This window comes from Rattus norvegicus, chromosome 3, assembly GCF_036323735.1.
Source record: "Rattus norvegicus strain BN/NHsdMcwi chromosome 3, GRCr8, whole genome shotgun sequence".
Lineage (NCBI taxonomy): Eukaryota > Metazoa > Chordata > Mammalia > Rodentia > Muridae > Rattus > Rattus norvegicus.
In genome coordinates, this window is record NC_086021.1 from 39,029,771 (window position 1) to 39,040,516 (window position 10,746).

The 10,746-nt window shown below is 50.5% G+C and overlaps 1 protein-coding gene across 6 annotated transcripts in view; it reads left to right on the top strand.

Annotated features, from left to right (window-relative positions):
* Gsn (gelsolin) overlaps positions 1 to 6,079 on the top strand; it is a 53,245-nt gene extending 47,166 nt beyond the window's left edge. For 5 of the 6 annotated variants that reach the window (XM_017591662.3, XM_063283523.1, XM_006234040.4 and 2 more), the window contains 6 exons: positions 1,057 to 1,227; positions 1,740 to 1,914; positions 2,845 to 2,969; positions 3,166 to 3,243; positions 4,768 to 4,828; positions 5,670 to 6,079. In XM_017591662.3, the coding sequence (XP_017447151.1) occupies positions 1,057 to 1,227; positions 1,740 to 1,914; positions 2,845 to 2,969; positions 3,166 to 3,243; positions 4,768 to 4,828; positions 5,670 to 5,839 (780 nt within the window). In that variant the 3' untranslated portion in view covers positions 5,840 to 6,079. The remainder of the gene's footprint in view (positions 1 to 1,056; positions 1,228 to 1,739; positions 1,915 to 2,844; positions 2,970 to 3,165; positions 3,244 to 4,767; positions 4,829 to 5,669) is intronic. The other variant, NM_001004080.1, reaches the window with a different exon arrangement.
* The last annotated feature ends 4,667 nt before the right edge of the window (positions 6,080 to 10,746 follow it).

The following is a 10,746-nucleotide window of genomic DNA, read 5'->3' on the forward strand; positions in this document are numbered from 1 at the left end:
ATCCACACATCCATCCATCCATTCATCCACCCACCCACCCATCCATCTATCCATCCATCCATCCATCCACCCACCCACCCATCCACCCATCTATCCATCCACACATCCATTCATCCATCCATCTATCCATCCACCCACCCACATATCCACCCATCCATCTATCCATCATCCATCCATCCATCTATCCATCATCCATCTATCCATCATCCATCTATCCATCCATCCACCCACCCACCTATCCATCCATTTATCTACCCACCCATCCATTCACCTACCCATTCATCCATCTACTTATATATCTACTTATCTACCCACCTACCCATCCATCCACTCACCCACCCATATATCTATCTATCTATCTATCTGTCTGTCTGTCTGTCTGTCTGTCTGTCTATCAGCTTACCTACTCATGTAATAAATATTTATGCTGGGCTTCTGTGCACTAGACTTAATGTCAGAACCCAGATAAATAGACACTGTCCTTACATGGCAGTGTCTCCATACCCTCCCTTGGCTGTCCAGCAGGGGATGACACAGTTGATCCCTGCAGGGCACATTTGGGATGAGAAAATCCATGTGCTATGTTTAGATCTGAGTAAGAAGACAGGCTAGGGACAGGGGAGAGTTTGGACTTGGGGCCACATGGGGGTACAGCGGTGTCTTCAGACATGAAAGCTCTTCGCATGCTCTCACCCTCTCATGTGTCTGGGACTGACATCAGCATTCTGGGAGAATGTACTCAAGCAGCCCACCCTTCCTTTTAAGGTCATGTTTATAAACTCAGGCTTCCTTGGTTCTTGGACCAGACTCAGGGGCTGCGAGGCAAGGCTTCACAGGAGTGGATGGTGGGAAAACAACACCCAGGGGACCTGGGCAGTGACATCATCTCCAGCTTTCTCTCCTCAGTACCATGGTCCTGCAGGGTCATGGTGCTCCCTGCACAGTGCTCCCAACCATAGTCAGACACAGTGTGGTGGCCTTACTGGAAGAATGGTCCGGAGCCACACACAAGGAAAAAGAAAAAGAAAAGCTGACTTTCTCCTTTCTCACTGCCAGAGCCGAGTGGTCCAAGGCAAAGAGCCTGCACACCTCATGAGCTTGTTTGGTGGGAAGCCCATGATCATCTACAAGGGCGGCACCTCCCGAGATGGTGGGCAGACAACCCCTGCCAGTACCCGCCTCTTCCAAGTCCGGGCCAGCAGCTCTGGAGCCACCAGGGCTGTTGAGGTAATGCTGGGTCCCAGAACATGGGCAGGTCTGCCCTCCTGAAGTCTTCTAGGCCCAATGAGCAGACCTCCAGTGGCCTGGGGTTGGGTGGGCCTGGGTGGGAGGGGAGGAAGGAGATTTTCAGAGCTTCCTGTCCTAGCAGCCCCTTACCCCTCCGGGATCCCTCATACACTTTACATGTCTACCTTCTGTGCAGCCAGGACACCGCTCCTGATCCCGTTCTAGTAGACTCCTGTGGCCTTGGCACTGTGGAGAATTAGTCCATTACTGCCTTTGTTTTGAACATACAACTTCTGTTCATGCAGCCCCAAATTCCAGATAATTCTCCCTCACCACAGTGCATCCGAGAAACATGGGAATAAGCCAGACCGTTCAGTCTCCAAAGTTTGCTCTCCACCTCCCAGGAGAAGAAGTTTGTCCGCCTGTAGGGTCCCTAGGCTGTAAGGAGGGGGCAGACTTGTTCTTTCTGGCTCCTGATCAGCTGAGCACTGCCCGTCCCACCCCGCCTCCAGGTAATGCCTAAGGCTGGCGCTCTCAACTCCAATGATGCCTTTGTGCTGAAAACCCCCTCCGCCGCCTACCTGTGGGTGGGTACAGGAGCCAGTGATGCGGAGAAGACCGGCGCCCTGGAGCTGCTGAAGGTGCTGAGGGCCCAGCACGTGCAGGTGGAGGAAGGCAGTGAACCAGGTTCGAGCTGGGACCCACCGATTCCCACTGCCCGGGGCTCCATCTCCACATCCTTCTCTGGGGCCTTCACCCTTCACGTGTGTTGATAGGATGAGGATGATAGCCAGTGATGGATGATCTCCTGTCTCCTGGAGAAAGGGGAACTTGGCGTAGATAGTCCAAGAGGGCCTCAGGGGATGATGCCCATTTTTTGTGAGAGAGATGAGTGACAGAGAGAGGCGCCTCACCTTCAGATCTATAGAGAGGAAGGCCCCGCTTCCGTCCTCAGCCCTCTTATCTGCTGATGCTCAGAACCCTCCCTCCTTTTCTTGGTATCTCACAGAAACAGTGGAGGACAGCTTGGTCTGTGCGTACTGTGTCCACGTGTGTGTGGACACGCAGCCTCTCTGAACAGCAGAGGCCTCTATTAGGATGGGTATTCTGTCCATGCACTCCCAACCCCAGTTTGCTGGCTGAAGGTCCCTGTGGCTTTTGAGGACTTGAAATGTGGCTGGTGGGAATGAGTGGACAGGAGGAAGTTGTATCGTCAGCAGTGATACATTTCTGTAGAAATGGCCCCAGATAGGCAAAATGCACATAGTCAGCAGGTATTGTAGAAAGAGCATGGAAATCTGACGTAAAAAAGATTTGCCTCCTGGCTTTTCCACTCCCAGGCTGTATTAGGTGAATTGCTGTCTCTGGGCCTTTACCACTTCATATGCTGAGTGGAGATAATTAGCCCCACCCCGTGTGCGCTCGTCTCCGCGATGTGCCTTCTGCTCACTTACCCCCTCCAGTCCTTTCTTTCCGTTCCCCTCCATCTTGAGCCTCACGGGATCTTGAACTGGAGAGCAGCCGGCTGGATTTGGGCACAGTTTGGTCTGGGGTCTGGTGAGACGTGCTCATGGGGTTAGGGTTTCCCTTGGCAACTGATGTGATCTCCCCTCACAGATGGCTTCTGGGAGGCTCTGGGCGGGAAGACTGCCTACCGCACATCCCCCAGGCTTAAGGACAAGAAGATGGATGCTCATCCTCCTCGCCTCTTCGCCTGCTCCAACAGGATCGGGCGCTTTGTGGTGAGTCTAGGGGTGACGCCTCAGCTTGTGCCTAGGGAGGGAGACGGGTTCAGGGGTCAGTGAACCTCAGAGCCCAGAGAAAGTCCGATGGCCCAGGGCAGGGGAAGGGCCTCTGAAGGCAGATCATCTCTTTAAACTCATCCCGGAAACCAATGGGGCTGATGTTTCTTCCTTGACCTCCTTTGACCCTTCCCAGATCGAAGAGGTTCCTGGCGAGCTTATGCAGGAAGACCTGGCTACTGATGACGTCATGCTCCTGGACACCTGGGACCAGGTGAGTGGAGGGGAGAGGGAGAAGCCCTGGGTAAAGGGGGAAGCTGGACTCTTAGGTCTAAGATGAGCCACTATGGGGAGGGCATAGAAGGCCCAACCCCAGGTATTTCCAAGAGTGGCTGCAAGCCACACCTCCTCTCTGAGCCTCCATGTCCACGGCTGTAGCATGAAAGTGGTGGGACCTGCCTGACAGATACATGGCCTTTGGAATCTACTCGGAACCCTGGAGACCCAGGTCACATAACCCCACATCACTGTCACTCTCCCCTAGCTTCAGGGCAGTGTGAATCCCGGCTTTAAATATGTCTTTGCAAAAAGTCAAACTTAGTAGAGTGTCGTGTGCAGATGTAAGCTGTCCAGTGTCATTTGGAGGCTTGAAAATGTCACTCCCCAGCTCTGAGCCCTCTTGTGCCATCTGCTGGGGTAGCTGCTGTGGAGACCCCAGCAGGGAAGCCAACACTCATTCATTTATCCAGTATCAGTTGAGCGTCTGCATGGCGCTCTGTGTTGGGGATGTTGGGAAGGAAGGATTGCATCAAGTTGACCTCTCCCCCCTCTGGACCTATTCCCGTGGGAGCGTCAAGTGCCTGCTCCCAGCATCCTCCAGGCTGTAGAATGGCTGAACACAAAGTCCCATGTCTTCCTCCCATGGGGCAGCTCTGGGACAGCTCAGTGGGAGGATCAGTGTTTGCAGCCTGAACAATGTGGCTGCCGTCAGTGACTAATCGGTCAGCGACATTACCTGCTTAAGCACCTCCTTGGCAGTCCTTGGCCAGTGTTTCTTAGCATCACTGTCTTCCAGCAAAATGCTGAGTGCTGGGGATTCTGAGGCAAGTCAAAGGGGCCCAGGACCAGTCCTGACTCAGACGGCTTCCCAGTTCTGTAAGGAACACGGCCGTAAATAAGGAAAAGCCATCGAGTCTGGCATTTTCTCGTCTAAGGCGTTTGATGATAAATAGCAGTCTCTCTCGAATGTGATTATCGTGGAAAAATAGTAAAAGTAGATGGCAGAGCTGGGGAGATGGCCCAGGGGATGCTACACTCGCGTGAATCTACACCTTTAAAGCTGTGACTCATGAGCTCTTAAAGAGAGCTTTCTAGCTCTGCCGTTGTATGGCATTGATTATTGGTGTGCAGGCTTGGGTGAGCACACGTGAGGAATGGTGTAGCCTGAGGTAAACTGGATCTACCCGTCAGCTTCATCCCAGTGAAGGTGATGGATGGCCCAGCTTCTAGATTCTCCCGAGTTTCAGGAGAAGCTGGGAGCCCAGATTCTTGTGCCACCATCAATAACTAGAATGGAAGACTGCACCGTTACAGGCCGACAGGTTAACGGCAACCATGTTTGTAGGTCACTGCTTGGCAGTTCTGCCCCGTCCTTCACAGTTGCTGTCTGAAGGCTGTTAGTTGTGGAGAATTTTGTCTTTTGCTGGCACCCAGGACCCATTTCCACCCTTGTTCTTCATGAGGCAGTGACTGACGCTGGCCCCTCTCACCTGATTTTCATTTCACATCTCACCTCCAGGTCTTTGTCTGGGTTGGAAAGGACTCTCAGGAAGAGGAAAAGACAGAAGCCTTGACCTCTGGTGAGGACCCAAGGCTCTGGGTGGGGGGATGTCTCTGGTTGTGGGTGGGGGTGGGTCTTGGGCTGTGGAGGGGTGGAGGGTTTGACTGTGGGTAGGAAGTGGGGTCTTTGGCTGTGGGTGGGAGTGAGATAAAAGTTGGGGGTTGATGGGAGCAGTTCTAATACTCAGCATCCATGGGGATGGGGACCTTCTGCTCAGTCTGAGCTAGAGCCCTGCTTGGGGTGATATCCCAGTAGTTGTTTGTGAACCGGAGGCAATCGGTTTAAAGACAGAAGGTCTATTTTGGAAGTTTTAGCCCAGGTTGATTGACTCTGGTGAATGAACCTGTAGTGAGGCATTGAAGTGGGAAGTGTAGACAGAGCAAAGCCATGGGGACTTGGAGGGGAGATGTAAGCGTGGGGTCTCGCCTTCATCACCTTCAAGGAGCAGAAGATGCCACCTCTTAGAGAAGCTCTGAGGGACGTTCCAGGTCTAACCTATAGCAGATGTGAAGAGATCAATGTATCCCTTCAGAATGCCCGAGGGCTTGCTGGAGAAGGAAAGAAGCCGTGTCTAATTCCCAGCATGCTCTAGGGATTGCCTTGTTAGAGACCCCAAGTAGGAAGGCAGAATCCTGGAAGCTAATCCAGAGGCTTATTTAATAATCACCAGAGGGGAAGGGAATGATACACTCAGGGAAGGGCTGAGAACCTTGTGAAGCGGGAATTAAAGCTGAAATTTCTGTTCTTCCGTTTTGAGGGAAATTCATGTGTAGCCTTTGGTGGTGATCAGTAGGGCTATTCTCTCCCCAAGGAGAGCACACTGAGAGTCCCTGGGTTTCCTTCCCCTTGTGTGTCTGCAGCTAAGCGGTACATCGAGACGGACCCAGCGAATCGGGACAGGCGGACCCCCATCACTGTCGTTAGGCAAGGCTTTGAGCCTCCTTCCTTTGTGGGCTGGTTCCTCGGCTGGGATGATGACTACTGGTCGGTGGATCCCTTGGACCGGGCCTTGGCTGAGCTGGCTGCCTGAGTAAGGACCAGAGCTACCAATGTCACCAATCAGTGCCTTTGAGGGTTGTCCATCTCCCAGAGAGATCCTATGACAAGCAGGAAAACTATAGTGTGTGTGCACGTGTTTTTGTTTGTTTGTTTTTTTTTACGATAGCCAAAACAAGCCCTGTGAAAACTCAGGGTCTTTGCAGAATTGCTTCAAGTATCTGTACTTTGGAAATAAAACCCAATAAAAGCTTTTCGAAGTGTGTTCTCCCCAGCTGTCTCATGCTTTCTGAATTCCATGGCTCTAGACCCTCCCTGTTCATGACCCTGGTGGTCTGGAGGTACCAGGCGTCCCCACTGACTTGCCTGCAGGCCCCCTAATAGAGGCACTTGCTCAGCCTTTTCCCCAGATGACCCTGGCTTGTGTTTAGCAGACAAAAGCTAACAAAGCACAGGAAACCACTGAAGCAAGATGCAGGGCCGACCTAGGAGAGGCCAAGCGGGAAAGAAGGCTGAGGGGAAATCTCTAACCGTTTAGTCCAGTAAAATTTGCAAAGCTTTCAGATAGGCCTGGGCCAAAGGTGAAATGTCTTGTCTTGTTTTAGTTTGACGGGATGGCCTGTTTTTGTTTCTTTTTCTCAAAACTGAACCCCAGATCCTGTGCAAGATAGACAAGTGCTCTCTGCCACTGAGCTTTATTCCTGACCCGTGTATGTGTGCGTGCGTGCGTGCGTGCATGCGTGTGCAGATGTCAGAGGACAACTTTGAAGAGTCCCGTCTTCTCTCCTGCCACTATGTCGGTTCTAGAGTTCAACTGCAGGCCACCAAGCTTGAGCCGAAAGCTCCATTACCTTCTGAGCAGCTTCGTGTCCTTCCTGAATCTTCCATTTGGTTTTTGGAAAGGGTCTCACACTGAGTTGCCCAGATTTGATTTGGATTGCAAATCGTCTCTCCCTCCCTCAAAGCTGAGATTCTAGGTATGTACCACGGTGTCTAGCTTTTCTTTTTAATTTGCCTTGTTTTTTATATACCAAGCTGTGGATGACAGGATTTAATTTTAGTCACTCTCAGGCGTATAATTCAGTGATATTACAGAAATATAATGTGATGCGAGCGGTTACTGCCACCTCTACCCAAACTTTAAAAACAGTTTAAGATTTGTTTTTATGTGAACGAGTGTTTCACCTACATATAAGTATATGCACCATGTGCGTCTGCGCAGGTGAGAAAAAGGCGTTTTGTCTCCTGGAACTGCAGACACTCGTGAGCTGCCGTGTGGGTGCTGGGAATCTAACCTGGGTGCTTTTGAAGAGCATCAAGTTCTTTTTCACAGTTGAGCCATCTCTCCAGACCGACCCCAACGTTTTTTTTTTTTTCTTTTTTTTTTTTTTGGAGCTGGGGACCGAACCCAGGGCCTTGAGCTTGCTAGGCAAGCGCTCTACCACTGAGCTAAATCCCCAACCCCCGACCCCAACGTTTTTATTATTGTTGGACAGAATAGGAGCCTTAGAACAGTGGCAGGAATAGAGTTCAAAGCCAAGTGCATTCTCTGGAGTAGGAAGTGGGCAGTGCATTGTCACAGGGACACATCCTGTGACGTCTACCTGCATCAGCTTAGATAGCTGGTCCCTTCTTTTCATTCTGCTGCTCCAAAGACTCTTTGGTGACATCTCTGTGCTGGCAACTGCCGTAGCCAGAGATGCTCCTGGATAAACCTACCCGTGTGCAGCCCTTGGTGTGCAGTGTGGTCCCTGGAGGCCTGGATCTCTGCTGGTGCACCAGCATCAAAGCTCCCTCTCGGGCATTCCCACCAACTGTCTCAAAAGCCTTTCTCCACAGAGGTGCCAGATCAGTGCAAGGAACTAACAAACAGGGCCTGCCGTCCCCTCCTTCCTTCTGGTTTCTTCTGCCCAGCTTTCCTCCTCTTGGTCCACACCACTCCAATTATGGAGTGGCTTCTGTATGTGGACTGTAGAGGAGAGCCCCGGGTGAGGTTTGTAGGATAGGAAGCCTTAGAGAGTTCTGTGTGTTTACACTATTGTTTCCAACTCTGGCTGGGCCCTGAAACTGTCCAGGGAGCTTTTTAGAAGCATGATTCCCTTGGGGTCCTTTCTCCAGAGATTCTGAGTCATTGCCAGAGGGTTGAGGGCAACAGAGGAGGAATTTTCCAGGTGGAAGAGGTGATGATGGGCTGGGTGTGAGGCAGATAGTTACAAGCAGAGCTGTAGCAAAGACAAAGGCCGGTGCTGTGGGTAGACTGGTGCACTCAGGGTTAGATATGTGGCCAGAGCAGCTTGGAAGTGCTAGACCTAAAAGCTGAGCAATAGACAGGAGACTTAAGCACTGTGCCAAGGGGCTTGCTCTTGATTCTATGCCTGCCTTGCCTAGGAGTCAAAGCAATTGGTCTGCTAAGTTTAACAAGCTGAAAATGCATAGCAGAACAGAAGTGTTCCTAGGGCCTGTGAGCAATTTTTTTTCACAGAGATTTCATCTTGGAGGGAAACTCATGAATCTATTCCCGTGGGAGCGTCAGAAGTAAACAACACAAAGGCTTCAGGAAGTCCCTGAAACTGACCAGATCTGCTAGGGCTCTCCCAAAATTTTTATAAACTGTTAAGGACACTGAGAGACACCCTCAAAGAAGCAAGGCTGCCTCAAAGCAGTTCAGAATGACTGAAGGACCTGAAAGAGACACCCGTGAGCCTATTAAGTTGCCACCAGCTCTGTTAGCTCCAGGTTCCCAGTTTCTGCGAGCCGTCCCTGTCCCTGTCTCTGAACCATTCCGGTCCTTTAAGTAACCCCAATAAAGCCACGTGGTTCATCAATTTAGATTTCTGTTGTGTCCAGACTTTGTTCTACAGCTGGCTCACTATCTGGGCGAGCAGGTTTTTTTCATACCTCCCCAGGGACAGCATCACACAACAGGGCTTTCCCTTCAGGGAGGTGGGAAGCTGCTCTGGACAAAACCAGCTTACTTCTTGGAAATCTGTGGTCTGGCTTAATCCAATGTAGGACTCCTGCTAAGTGGTAGAAAATTACAGATTCTAGTGCATCATGGGAGAAAACCATGCCCTGTGCTGGGTCAGACAGGATGTGTTGGACTGTGTGAGATAGAGAACCAACCCAAACCAAACTGCTTCAGGATCTCTCTGTGAATCCAGAATCTATGGGGCCTTGGTGTCTGACTCAAGCTGCTACGTCTAGGTTTCCCACTGTCTCTCTTGGCTTTGAGCATCAGTGTAGTAGCAAAATGTCTGCAGACCTTTTGGCTCTCAACTATGCATGGGCGAGCTTAGGGAAAGGGAAAGACAGATCCATCGTTTGTAGAATGTTTTTCTGGGAGAGAGATGATGAGCTGCTTCCAAGTCCACTATTCAGTTCTCAAGAGTCTTCACACCATTCCTGGTGAGGTCATAGGCCAGAGAGGTACATCCGGTTGCTGGGTGAATTTCTCCTCTCCTGAATGAACATTCTTAGTGGGATCCCTGGGAACACTGCAGGGTTTCCAAGGAAGCAAGGAGGCAAATGGACAAGGTGGATGGCAATTTTGTTGACTTTTGGTGGGGGACCAGATGCTATAACTAAAAATCGGACAGTAGATCTCCTACAACTTTGTGGTGTGTAGTCTTTCTCAGAGGGTTTGATTTCCAACCTGTTTCTCCCTTCCCACAGAAAAATCTTAAGCGTTTATTTGTATTTTTAGGGGCATTTGTCTGCGTGTATATATGTGCACCATGTGTGTCCCTGGTCCCCAAGAAAGCCAGAGAGTGTTGGATCTCCTGGAACTGAGTTGCAACTGATTATAAGCTGCCTTTTGTGACAGGAAAGACAGTGCAGAGGCTCCTCCATCTTGTATTCTGGCTGAGGTCACTTCAGGTTGATCTCTATGGAGAATCCCTTGGATCCCAAGGTCAGGATGTCCCAGCTAACTTATCCTAACGCCTGCTGATGTGCATAACCAGTGTGGCTTGCTTGCTTCTGCGAAGCCTGCCCCCTGAAGCAAAACAGGAACAAGAACCTTGCAAGTTATTGGGAGACCAAAGCAGAAATATATATATCTCCTGCAGGTTAAGGGTTCTGTTTTCAGTTAAGACAGTTAAGGCCCTGTCTGTCCTGTGTTTGTTTGGCCCACCTACACTGGATGTACTTGGTCACATGTGGGCACTACGTGGGCAGGAAACTATGTCAAGGTGTATGCTTGCCCCTGATTGGTCCTGATGGGAAATGCAGTGAATTGTGGTCTTTACCTTTTTAAGCCCCTGCAAAATGTGACTCGCAGCCATTTCCTGGGGACCTGGGTACTGACTTGGCAAGAGTCCATCCTTCTGGCCAGTATTTAATTAAAGCTTGCTTCTAATTTGCTTTAACTTGTGGTAGTGGTCTTATTCTGGACTGGTGGGATTAACATAAGATGCCAGAATGAGGTTTCTGTCTTTGGAAATCTTGTGCTCTGAACACTTGGGGATATACCTGGGTCCCTAAATACTTGTCCCAGACTGGCCTTCCAGAAGGCTATTTCAGTTGACTATAAGCTGTGTCTGAGTGGTCATCTCTGGTGAATTCTCTCTAACCAGGGGGGTACTGGAACGACAGAGCCTGGGGTCCTCTGCCAGAGGAACAAGTTCTCCTCACCTTTGATTCACCTCTCTAGTCTCTTCCCCCAGAATCTTTAAAATAATGTTCAGTATATGTGGTGTCATGGCAGATCTGGGGACATCAGAGAACCACCCATGGGAGTTGGTTCTCTCTCTCCACCATGTGTGTCCTGGGAATTGAACTTAGGTCCTCAGGGTGGAGGCAGTTGTCTTTACTCACGGGACCATCTTGTGTCTCTTCCCTAGAATCTTTTGGGGGAGATCTGCAGTTTTTGTTATGAGTGCCAAGTTTCTAGATTCCTAAAACCTGTTTTAACATTGGTTTTCAGCTTCCTTTTACCTAACC